This window comes from Penaeus monodon, chromosome 39 (assembly GCF_015228065.2).
Source record: "Penaeus monodon isolate SGIC_2016 chromosome 39, NSTDA_Pmon_1, whole genome shotgun sequence".
Classification (NCBI taxonomy): domain Eukaryota; kingdom Metazoa; phylum Arthropoda; class Malacostraca; order Decapoda; family Penaeidae; genus Penaeus; species Penaeus monodon.
Window position 1 is genome coordinate 29,431,566 of NC_051424.1, and position 13,549 is coordinate 29,445,114.

Consider the following 13,549-nt stretch of genomic DNA (forward strand, 5'->3'; position numbering starts at 1 on the left):
CAGAACAAGAACAAGGAGAAGGAAAAGAAGAGGAGTCTTTGTGGCTGAGCAAAAAAAAAAAAAAAAAAAAAAAAATCTTGTTCTGAGTAAAAGAAAAAAAAGGGATTTTTGGCCGAGATATTTGAGGAATATTTTTCTTTTTTTATGAAGAGAAAAATGAAATAAAGAAGAAAAGAAAAGAAGAGAAATGAAGCAGAAAAAGGATTTTTTATTGAGTGATTTAAAATTATTGCTTGTTTGAAAAGACGAAAGATTTCTGACTGAATAATAACAGAAGAAAAATATTGGTCGAATAAATGAAGAAAATTATTATTATCTGAACCAAAAATAAAAGAAAAAGAAAAGAAAATGGTTTGGTAAATAAATCAATAAATAAAACGAATTGGTTCATGAAAACGATGTTATGACGATGATATGACACATGACATGACAAAAAACATTTTTTTTTTTTGGTATATTTTTCATTTTTTTACTTGTCTTTTTTTTATTAGATGGTTTAAATTACAGAATTACGATGTGTGTATATGTGTTTATGATGCCAGATGCCCGGAACTGATTAAAAATTCCACTCGAGAAAAATCCATATCTCGTGAATTGGGAATTATTAACCAAAAGAGAAATTAATCTTTTCTTCATTTCACTGGGAAGAATTAATTATATTCGACGCCCTTCCTTAGAAATTCAAGAAAAGGGTTATTTTCTCTTTGTTGATATTGTGTGATTGTGTACGTTTGTCGGGCTATTTTTTTTCCTTCTGAATTATCTCAAGCTTTTCTATGCGATCAGTAAAATCTGAAATACATGCAGACACAGACACAAACTCAAACAAATACGTACAAGCACACACACACAAACAAATCCACGCACAAACTCACACGCTCACAAACAAACACAGACACTAACAAATAAATCCATGCACAAACACACGCACACAAACAAGCAAATTCCACGCACAAACAAATACAACAAAAACAAATCCACGCACACAAACAAACAAACACGCATCTTCGGGGTCACTTACGGCAAGCGGCAACGACCTTGGTGACACGACACGATTTCTCGCGCCACTGACACGAGCGAGGAAAGCAGATCGATCTCCGGGTGGTTCGTGTAGGAACCCCCAGGTCGTCCCTCTTGTGGCGTCGTCTCCCGGGGTCTTTCGGAGAAGCCAGGGTCGCCGGGAGCGGTTCTAAGGGTAGATTTTGTCCCGCAGATGAGAGTCGTGCCGGTGGTCGTGGCGTGTCTGCTGGGCGTGGTGGCCGTCGGCGTCGCGGCCGAGGATGTGACCGCGGACGACCAGGCTCCCCCGAACGACCAGTCTCCCCCGAACGACCAGTCCCCCCCGAACGACCTGTTCCCCCCGAACGACCTGTCCCCCTCGGAGGAGCACGAGTCCTTCGACGACGACAGCGGCCGAGGGGAAAGGATCTTTGCCTACTACACCTCGACGACCACGACCCGCCTCACGACCTCCACCCTGACGGCGCTCTCCACCTGCCTCTCGATCCTCGGCACCGCCACGGCCTGCCGGAGGAGGAAGAGGAGGGCGGGCAGGCTGGAGTCCATGTGAGTCAAGGGCCTCTCTCTTGCCCCTTCGGCTGGAGGGACCGCTTCTTGTCGCGCCCTTCGGGGCTCCTTTGCTTATTTACTAATTCCTCTCCTTCTTTGATTGTTTACCACTCTTGTTTTTTTTTCCCATCTTCTTTCTTCTCTAATTTTCTTTTTTTTTTTCTTTGCCTCTCTTTCTTCTCTTTTTCTTCCTTTTCCTCTGCATTTTTACTATACTACTTCAGCAACTAAAACAATATGATTCAGTGCGTAGGATTCCAGAAGGATTTTGTTAAAAAAAAAAAAAAAAAAAAAATTAACGTCACTTGGAAATGACCATTGGATTGATGAAGTGAAGCTCCGCCCACTGATCACGTGACAAACAATGGCTGATATACTGATATTCATCTTTGCTTTATTTTTTTCTCTCTCTTTTTTTTCTCTTCTTTTTGTCATTCTAAGCTGCTACATAAAGACAACGCAGGCAAGGTAGGCATATCTGCGAATCGTCTAACCATTTTTATAGTATGATTAATGTTATATAAAAGTCCCATTTACATTCCTAGGAATATCACGTTTCCAGGATTTCTCAAGAAAAATGCCCGGATGTAAACAAACGTCCGCTGATGGTCGATTCTTATTGGCTAAGCGGCCGTCTATATTTATCAGTGGGCGGAGCTTCTACGGACTATTTACCGAAGATATTGTAAACAGCGGACGTATAAGTGTAAAAATAAAGTAAATAAACCAATAAATGTAGTATAGACATATGTAAAAAATAGGAAAATATCTCGGGGAAAAAAACAATTGGAAATTATTCTGCTGGGACGATTTTTTTTCCCACTGATTTTTAAATCTATATCCATTTAAGTTATTATAACTAATATATGATTAACTAACATATATTACACATCTATATTTACTCTAGACCTTATCAGGCTTATACAATAAAGATAATTAATGGTGATACTATTAATAATAATGCCAATGATGGCGACGATGATGATAATGTGTAAAGTAATAAAGATAATGATGAATATAGTTACTATTATTATCATTATTATCATCACTATTATCATTACTATCTTCAACAATATCATTAACATTATCATCATTATTTATATTAATAATCATGGTTCCAAAAAGGGTAATAACAGTAGTAGTAATAGTAGTAGTAGTAGTAGTAGAAGTAGGAGTAGGAGTAGTAATGATAATAACATAAATATAATAATGATACTGAAACTGACCAATGATAATGATAGTGATGATAATAAGAGTAATAGCAATGACAACGAGGATGGAGACAAAAAGCGGCAGCAAGAACATGCTAACCCCAAGGCCTTGTTTCCTTCGCAGTGAGGACGAGGATATCGCGGCCCTGGAGCTCGAGGGGAGCGTCAGGTCGGTGGAGAGCTTAGAAGAGCTTTCCCAGCAGCAGCGGGACTTCCTCCAGAGGGACGACCGCAAGTTCACCATCTGGACGACCGGCTTCACGACCCTCACTCTCACGACGACCTCCTACATCGCCGGGACGACCGTCACTGCCACGGCTTACTGCATCACTCCTGGTCTCACGGCGGGATGCTTCGGGAAGTAGGGACGACTTGGGACGACCTGGTGGCGTGTCGTTCTGACCACTCGGGCGCAGGGACGACTCTCTTTTTTTTTTCTTTCTTTCTTTTTTGAAGTCGTAGTTTCCTGCCAGTTCACAGGGTCAGATTGGATACACTGACAGGTCGTTTTGGCCTAACCCCCAAAACGACTAAGAATACGACCTTCTCCTCACTTGTTTCCCCCCCCCCCACGCTGGTCACGGTGACGGGCTGGAAACGACCTCCCGATACGACTTTGTCTCCAGGAGTTGTAGAAGGAGGACCCTCAAAACGACCTCTCGTGGAAGGTCGTCCAGTCCGTCACAGTGCTAAGCGGGACGACCCAGGACTGTTTCCTGATATCATGCTCTTGTTTGATATTGATTATATCTACGTATATATATATATTTGGACTCTCCGCCGCCGCTTTTACGTAACTTAATAAACTTATTTTAGGATCATTGTCAATGTTACTTTTTACTTGATTTAAGTTCGTGCTCGCTGATATTTTCTGGCATATACAATATCAATAAATAAAAGAATTGATAAACTATGATAATAGTAAATGAAAAGCCCTGGATTTCTACAAAACGTTAACAATTTTTGAAAACAATAAATAGATATGAAAATAAACATGAGTATTAAATCAGAAAAAACATAATTGATAAATATATAAGTAATAAAGCCACTCGCTCAAACCGTTTTTTTTTCTTCTAACAAACAAACAAACAAACAAAAAACATTTCGTATTATTATGTAATTAAGTTTCAAGAGAAATATCTACGTCTCACAAGATGCAATCAAAGGGTTAGTATCTCAATTGTAATTTGTCTATCTGATTAAGTCATAATGATTCAGTGACACCACAACAACCTCATTTATTACCATTATTCTTGTTATCATCATTATCATTATTGTTGTTATATCATTATTAGTAGTAGTATTAGTATTATTACCATTATTATTTTCATTTCGTTTCATTTAATTTCATTATTCGACATCCTCATCCTCATCATCCTTATCCTCATCCTCATTCTCATCATCCTCGTCCTCATCCTCCTCTTCATCATCATCATCATCATCATTACTGCCATTATGGAGAAGGAGAAAACTTATCAAAATCTTCCTCTGCAAAATATAAAGGAGTTTTCCTCAAGGCTGTAATGGAGGCGGTGCCCGTTGGAGCCTTTACCATTCCCAATCCGTGGTGAGAGCTGAATGCTGGTCTCTGGTTGGTGAAGCACTGAAGCAAGCTGTTCGAATCTTGGAATGAGTGAACTGCCGTGTGGTTGTTTCACCTTATGAGACTATTTGTTTCACTGTATGTGCATGGGAGCGAGGGATCGTGAAAGAGAAAGAGAAAAAGAAAGTAAGATGATGAAGATGAAGAAGAAGATGAAGAAGAAGAAGGAGAAGGAGAAGAAGAAGAAGAAGAAGAAGAAGAAGAAGAAGAAGAAGAAGAAGAAGAAGAAGAAGAAGAAGAAGAAGAGGCAGAAGAAGAAAAAAGAAGAAAACACTGTTAGAAGTTGAGGTCATTAGCAGTGTATGCGTGTTGGTATTTTATTTTGACAAGAGTTGTATCAAACAATTCCGCATGTCGGCACAAATTAAGAGAACATTATATAATTCTATAAACCATCGATCTTGCAGTGTTGGATGAGCATGCCGTTGGAATTCCTAAGTGAATTCGGTAGCATCATCCATTTACGAAACTCGTGGGACACTGACTTCCTCTAGTAAAGTGTTTCATTGTATAACGGAAGATAAATACACCTGTACACTTCAACATCTCTCACAAAGGGGGACCTCTCAACCACCCATCTACCACACATAATTTAACATTACGGACCCGATTCTCATCCATGATTCTTGTCTCCCAGCCATTGGGGTCGTCTCAAACGTATTTTGGGGGTCCTCTGTTAACACGCACACAAACACAGACATTAACAAACAAATCAATGCACAAACACACGCACACAAACAAACAAATCCACGCACAAACACACGTGCACAAACAAATACAAACAAAAATAAATCCACGCACACAAACACACATGAACCCAACACAGTTACTTTCTTCTGCGTTGATATCACTGCGATAACTTCTTGTGATCGTCATCATCTTCTCTTCATCATTATCATTATTGTCATTATCATCATCATTATTGTTATAATTTTTTACTTTTGTCTCTTCTCTTTTTTCTTTTTCTTCTATTATTATAATTATTATTATTAGTAGTAGTATCATTAGTAGCAGTAGTAGTAATAAGAGTAACTAGTAGTATCATTATCATTATTATTATTATCATTGTTGTTATTATTAGGTTTAATGGCTCGTAATGAGTTACGAATAACAATACATCACAAAGAAGGTACCTAACATTGATCGCTATATAAATAACATATAATTTGGACTAAGACTAAGACTGGGGCGATGAAGCATGTAACTCCTACGACTCTTACGCCCGTTTAGGATTTCTTACCTTCTCGAAATATTGTTGTAGCTCCCTCTTGCACTTAAAGAGGTTTTAGATGCTTCTCCTTTACTTCTTTGCTGTTTTTGGAGTTCGAACTTGCTTGATCTTGGTTTATATGAAGAAATTTCTAAAAAAAGTTCTTCTTGCTCCTACTATGGAACTGAATGACTGCATATGGGTTATGTACTGTGATACGAAGGGGACTGTGGGATCTTCTCTAGCTATGTATACTAAATTAAACTCGTGAAGGTACCATTGGAAAATAGAGGTGGTTCTCCATAGTAAAGAAATCTTGTACATGGGGTGGTTAACATCTGTGGGGATGTTGAGAGCTTCCTCGTAAATGAAGCCAACATTTTGAGCACCATGGGGTTTGCTGACGACTGTGTTTCCTTGAATTGCAGAAGTGCTGTGAGGTCTCTTTCCCATGATAGGAGCGAGAAAACCTTTAAGATTCTGAGCGCCTCTGATAGCCAGCTTTAAAAAGAACTGTATGCGAAACAAACACGCATGCACCGCGTCGAAAAAAATAGATACAAGAGGTTCATTAACTAAACACAGTAAATTTTCTCATAACAGAAAATAGATAACGGCTGACGTGTCTGAAAAGAAACTCAACCTGGGTATGCTACTATGTGAACAAAGGGTATAAATAAGCCAATACTGAACCCATGGAGTGTGTTGCCAACCCTAACTCCCTTACCCTGGAGGAAAGAGTTATCTCGCTCCTCAGTCCCCAAGAGACAACTCGCTACAAGTGGTTGTTCCTTTCTCCTCTTGAGTATCCACAGAGGAATGAGGAATGAGACTCCATATTTCTTATCTTCTGTCTTTTTTTCATCTACACTTGACAAGATACAGGAAAAAGGCTGTCATCATCTTCGTGATTTGTTGTGATAGATTACAAGCACACTTGGTAGTCCATATCCCTTGTGATGGCAAGAGCTGGTTCTGTGCCCATTACCTTGGCAGTTAAAAACTTTGTGTGGAGCTGGGTATGGATCGTTTCAGTAGAGATACTACCAGGCCCAATTTCAATGTGTATTCTCTGCCCGAGGGGGGATATTTTCGGTCATTCTAAATTTCAAGAAAACAGATTTGGTCTCATGAAAATAATCCCAGTTCTTGTAACAAACTCACACTATCAGGTGTGACACCAAATAGTGATAACACCACCTAACAATGCATTTCATGTATACTCTTAAACAAGCCACGGCAAACCAAGCCAAAAATCTATGCAAAAGACTGAAGAGATGAACTAGAATGAGCTGTACTCAAGCCTCAGTCATTTTTCAGGTCTTAAATAGACAAATAAATAAATAAATAAATAAAAAAACTCATAACACTCAAAGGTTTTGTGAGAACACTTTAAGCAGACGATAACTCTCATCTAGCAAGTTCTGGCTGACATTCCTTCGGAGATCACATCAGAAAACCTCGAACAGTTTTGCGAATTATATCAGAAATATAATGATCCACGGAGACACAACATCAGGAGTTTTGACCGTAATAGATTTTTTGGCAGAATATATTTTATGTTTGCTAGGTAATGTCTCTCTATAGGATTCGTCGCCGGAAAAAATCTTAAGTGGAATGTGATGAAGTTCAAGAGGTTGGCGCGATTCGTCTTGGGAAATGTAGTTCTATTGCACACATTGCATTAGGTTGTCCATGCCAGTGATACTATCATTTCCTCGTCTATCAGCCCCCGCAGAGGAGCCATTACATGTCAGGTTTTAATTATGACCATAAGGACTGAAGGTGTTTTAAGGAATATGTTACCTGGAGTGCATTTCGTTGTGTGTGTATTATGACAAATCCATTGGAGAGTTTTCCCTGGACACAAGGAGACAGGTCAGGTAAAGATGGACCATCTCCTAAGATTTGAACATGGAACCCATTTGTTTTCATCCCTTGCTGGTGACCATTCCATTATAGGCAACCTTTGAGTCCAGCTCGCCAGCTCATAGGGACCTCAAAGGTCCTCACCACTTTAAAGCAGTTTCCACCAGGGAGAGAATATTTTGAGATATAGGACAAAGTAGTCCTAATTCATAGTAATATTTATGATGGTTGTGAAGCATATCTATCTGCTGAACACCATACATATCAAAATGTTTTGAATACGTTTGTGAAGAAGCTATCAGAATCCAAACAGTGGTTGTCAAGTACAGCTTCTCTAACAATGGAAAACCATATCTATCCTTCCATTGCGAGTGGAAGGATCGGTATTCAGTCAACATGGTTGAATTGGATTTGGTCGGCATTAAGTAATAAGAGAAACCTGACGTTTAAATAAAAGGAGAGTTTTCTGCATCACACTTCTAGGTACCAAAAAAAAAAAAAACAGATGTAACATTATGCCAACTCCGGCGTTCAAACTCCGTAGATGGCATAGGCTTTGGAGTAGAGAGCAAAGTGAGGATTTTAGCTAGGAATGTTCCTTCACTTCCTCGGTTTTCATTGCAGAGATTTCCTTACAGCACTGGTAAGAGAGATACTATACTACTCTCAGGGGTGTCTGTCCCAAAGAAAATGACTGCGTTAGTGCCTATACGAATGAAAAAACAAATGACAACAGGTCTAAAGTATCTGCTAAAAATTATTATTCTTACGCTCGTTTCCTGCTCCCACCCAACGACTTCAAACCCAGCGCCAGAAAATAGCTTCGCGACAAAGGGTGAAAGAAGTGGAAGTATTTCCCTAATTCAAAGATGCGAGATCTTTAGGGGAGACTTTGGAAAATCAGCGTCGTCCCTATTCGAGAAGCAGTTGTCTTAATAAGGGAGAAATCAGGGCATAAAAGACTGTTTGGAAAAGTGGGCTAAGGTCTCAGACCAAAAAGACCTCATTTCCTCTTTTCGTGGATGTATACAGAAACTTTTTTTTTTCTTTCTTTATGGAGTGTTTCGTTTTCCAAGGGAGCATAATCTATATTCAAGCAGAAGATAAACTATTTTCGTAAAATAAAACCTCTCAATTTGTGTTCCTAAAGACTACACATAAAAACTTTTCCTTTTTTTTCTCTTGCTTTTTCTTTTTATACATAAAATGATAATAGCCGTTTAATAAATTCGACGCACATAACAGACATAAAATAAGGAACCGATACTAAGCAGGCAATGCAGGAGTGATGCAGTAAGCCGTGGCAGTGACGGTCGTCCCGGCGACGTAGGAGGTCGTCGTGAGAGTGTGGGTCGTAAAGCCGGTCGTCCTTCTGGAGGAAGCTCTTCCAAGCTCTCCGCGGCCCTCAAAGTTCCCTCCAAGTTCGAGGAAAGTTTTCCCTAAGTCGTCTTTCCTGTGGGTAAGTTGAGTCAGTGTTGTTGTCATTACTATTATTATCATTTTTTTTCCACTATCACTATTATTTCTATTATCACTGTCATCACTATTGTTGTCTTTACAGGTGTCACTATCACTGCCATTATTTTATTATTATTATTATTATTATTGTTATTATTATTATTATTATTATTATTATTAGCATCGTTATCATCATCATTATTCTCTTTGTTTTGTTCTGTAGGTTCGTGGTTTATCTAGATTATGTAAAGGGAAGAAATTTATGTTTAAACAGAATATATAACAATAGAATTAATTATAGTTCATTTCGTAACAAGAGTTATAGCGATGTTGTTATTGATTTTTAAGTAAGGAAAATGTGTAAAAAAAATAATTTGTATCTTCGCCTTTGCAGTTTTCATACAATTTCTCACAAAAAAAAATAAAAAAAGGAAAAAAAGAAAAAAAAAAAAAAAATAACACACATAACGTAAAATAAATTAATAACTAATAATAACGAATAGATAAGATATTTAAAAGATAAGAAAAAGAAAAATGTATATCCACAAATATAAATGCATAACTAAAAATACATACTAGATAAGACTTTTTTAAATCAGTGTTTGTTTAAAAGATAAGAAAATATATGTATTAACGAAAATAAATGAATAACTAAGAATAAATGATTGATAGCACAAAAAAAAAATAAATAAATAAAATAAAAATTGCAACGTCAGCTTTATCCCGTGAAATAAAAAAAGTTTCCTTACAGATCAGGCAGCAAGCCGGCTCTCCTCCTCCTCCTCCTTCTGCAGTTCGGCGCGCTGTTCTGGACCGAGAGGCAGGTCGACAGCGCCGTCAGAGTCGAGGTCGTGAGTCGAAGTCAGAGAGAGAGAAAGAGAGAGAGAGAGAGAGACAGAGACAGAGAAAGAGAGACAGAGACAGACAGAAAGACAAACATGTGATGCATGTGGTACTTGTACACTTTACCTTGTTATCTAGAATTTCTGATTCGTGTTTTCCTTGACCCATTAAGTACGAAAACAGGTTATGTCATGCGAGTTTAACCGACTGGGAAAATCGTTATATTTATCTCCTTCTCACTTTCTTTAAGATTTCTTCATTTGCTAAACTTTTACATGTTTGTTAGTGAACGCATTAAAAAAAAGTGCATTATAAATAAAAAATGAAAGATACAGAAATGATTTCAAATTTCCTCATTGTTTTGGATTCATTAATTTCTGTTTCATTTTTTTTTTTTTTTTTTTTTTTATGTATCTCTATTGTGATGTATTTTCGTCTTTTGTTGTAAATATCAAATTTTATCAAAATTTTTTTTTATTTCGTTCATCTGTGGTTCTATAGTGTATTAATTTATTTTCGTGCCAGTATCTTCTATTAAAAACTATTCACAAACTTCACTTCCACTGCACTTCTTAAGACGCGTTATTGAGAAATTATCTATAAATCTATCTCTATCTATCTATGTATGTATTTATGATCAATATGTAAAGACCGGCTGTTGGACATCTTGAACAGGAGGAAACTAAAGTTTATTGGTCATGTGATGAGAAGTAAAAGTATTAAGAAAAACTTGCTGACAGGGATGGTGATAGGAAACAGAGGAAGAGGCAAACCGAAGACAAGACTGAGCGACAACATCAAAGATATTTGCGGGCTGTCGATGGTACAAGTGGAAAGAAAAGCGCAAGATCGAGTTGAGTGGCGAAGGATGGTGCAGAGGTCCACGGCTGCTCAAACATGAGCATACCGTTTTTGATGATGATACCAGACGAACATCATACCTAAAGTTGTATAGTTTGAGTCTTTATCATTGAGGGCAGTTATATGTCTGTATTAAATTATGCATTCTTCCGTTTTGTAGTATATAATGCATGATATATTTGTTCTAATAATTTTCAATAATGATTTTATATCTAATTTTGATGTATTTATTTTGTTTAGTCACTTTTATTCACTGCCTCACTGTAGAACTGCTATGTTTACAAATGGATGCATAAGGAAAGCATAAATGTAAATACAGTGCGGTTTTGATGGCTTTGAAATTTTTAGTGCTTAACGTGAAATAAACCGTACTTGAATATCTGTAAATTTTGTAAGTCAAGGGAATGATATACATAATGTTATTTTCTTCTTCTCTTAGATAACTTTCTTTCTCTTTTTTTCGAACAAAATCATGGCAAATACTTATTCATTGTTGTATAAGAAATATAATTTCCGAATAAATTATGCTAACGATTAATATCATCATATACCTAGATGAATTTTCTCACGTAAATTCCGTTTTTTTCTTAGAAATCACGTAATGAATAAACATTTAAATTGTTTTTAAATACTATCTCGATTTTTCGATATCCTCCCAAAAAAGACAAAATCAGTAATACATAATTCAACTGTATTTTATAGATAATGATGATTATAACGATAAGCATTGTGATAAGATAATGATCCATCTTATCGCTTATCAGTCTTAATCATAGTGCGTTATGATTTATTGCTTACTAGTTAATTTTACGTAAATTAGATTGATAAGCCAACGCGTATTATGTATTTTACCTTACAAATACTTAAGAAACGAAAATTTTCACTTTTGATTTTGAAAATTCGCCTTCAATAATCATCGAAGGTAACTGGGTAGTTTGGGAGACCAACGGAGTCGTCCACGGCAAAAGGTGGTCGTTGCAGTCGTTCCGATGGTGAATGGTCGTTAATACCTGGTTTTATTTGCTTTATTTGCTTCTTGGAAGTGGAATGAAACGCACGCGGCACACAGGCACATACACAAGCATACGCATGTGTATATGCATGCACACACACACACACACACACACACACACACACACACACACACACACACACACACACACACACACGCACGCACGTACATATATGTTCGCATAAAAGCAAGCATGAAACACACATATTTGCCTCTTGTTTTTTGCTATATTTTCCCTCTCTCCCTTTCTTTTCTTTCTATTTCCTTTTTCTTTTTTCACTCGTCCTTTCCTTGTCCGGAAGAGTTCTGTCGAAAACCTATTTTTTCTTTTTCCTCCTTCCTTCGTATTCTGTTTTATCCTCTCTTTCTCTTTCCTTCTTTCATTTCCTATTTCCCCTGCATCTGATTCTCCAGCCACGCCCACCAGGCACGTCAAGACACGCCCCTCGCCACAACGTTTGGAGTCTGTGTATAAATAAATTGATTGGTATGTTCTTTTTTTTCATTTTTCATTCTTTCTTTCCTCTCTTTCTATTTATAGTTTCCTTTCCTTTCCATGTCTCTCTTTCTCGCTCACTTTCACCCACGCACGCACTCACGCACGCACACACACACACACACACACACACACACACACACACGCACACACAACACACACACACACACACACACACACACAAGCACGCACGCACTGGTCTGCTAGGATCTCTAAATACAGTATTTTGGATGCCGGTACCTATGCAGATGGATCAAGCTACGTGTTCTCAAAGCTCCATGGAAGTGAAACCTGGACGCTCTCTCGTCCCTTGGAGTTTCCTCTTGAAGCCTTTTGTAAGAGGTCCTTACGCCGGATCATGGGGTCAGTTGACAAGATCGTGTATCACCAATACTTACGCCACGTTACATACAGGCGCCACCGACTCGGACTTTATCGACACCTTCGCTTGCTTCCCCGTGTTAGGTCATGGCTTCGGCAGATTGGAGAGTTGGAGATGGGCCGAGTACTCCCGCCTTTAGGCCCGCCTTTAGGCCCGCTATATATATATATATATATATATATATATATATATATATATATATATATATATATATATATATTCATGTATACACACACACGCACACACACACGCACACACACACACACACACACACACACACACACACACACACACATGAGGGGCACTCATTAAAGGTTTTCCCTGACCCACTTCCCATGGACGTACAAGAATGAAACATCGCCCAGTTGTTAGTCTTCTCTCCATAGGTCCCACCAAGAGTGACACACTTCTCCCGTCATTTTATGCAGCTGTGGGCTCCTCGCTTAAAGAAGTCCAGGTTGCATTTGAAGCCATGAAGTGATGTCAGAAATCAGTGTCTCATCATCTTGAAATATTTGCCCTTCAAAAATGACTTCATGGTGAAAATCAGACGATGCAAGGGCAGGAGAATACGGAGGATGAGGAAGGATTTTGTAGTCACTGGACCGTACTTCCGTCTGGGCAATGTGAGAGTTGTGAACAGTGGCGTTGAATTGTAGGAGGCGGACACCTTTGGTCAGCATTCCACTCCTGTTGGTTTTGATAGCCTCCCGCTATTTCTGTAGCAGTGAAGCGTAGTAAACTCCTGTAATTGTAGTGCTTTTTGCCAGGAAATCTATCATCACTACTCTATTGCTGGTCCCAAAAGGCCTTGCTTGCCCAGGGTGTGACAAATGCCTTTCTGGGGAGTGGTTAGTCAGAGTGCTTCTAAATGTTTTGACAGGGCCTTAATTACTGGATCATAATGATGGACCCAAGTTTCATCCTGCATAGTTAGTCTGTCCTGGTTTTCTTGGCACATGGCTAAAAGAGCCTTGGGACAATAGATTCGTTCCTGCTTCTACAAAGGTGTGAGTGGCCCGGGAACCCAACGAG

The 13,549-nt window shown here is 38.4% G+C and overlaps 1 protein-coding gene across 1 annotated transcript; it reads left to right on the forward strand.

Moving 5' to 3' along the window:
• Window positions 1-1,037: 1,037 nt before the first annotated feature.
• LOC119597246 lies at window positions 1,038-3,693 on the forward strand. The gene is made up of 2 exons (XM_037946779.1): window positions 1,038-1,566; window positions 2,905-3,693. Exons 1-2 carry the CDS (start codon window positions 1,214-1,216, stop codon window positions 3,143-3,145), a joined length of 594 nt encoding a protein of 197 aa, XP_037802707.1. The 5' UTR covers window positions 1,038-1,213; the 3' UTR covers window positions 3,146-3,693.
• The last annotated feature ends 9,856 nt before the right edge of the window (window positions 3,694-13,549 follow it).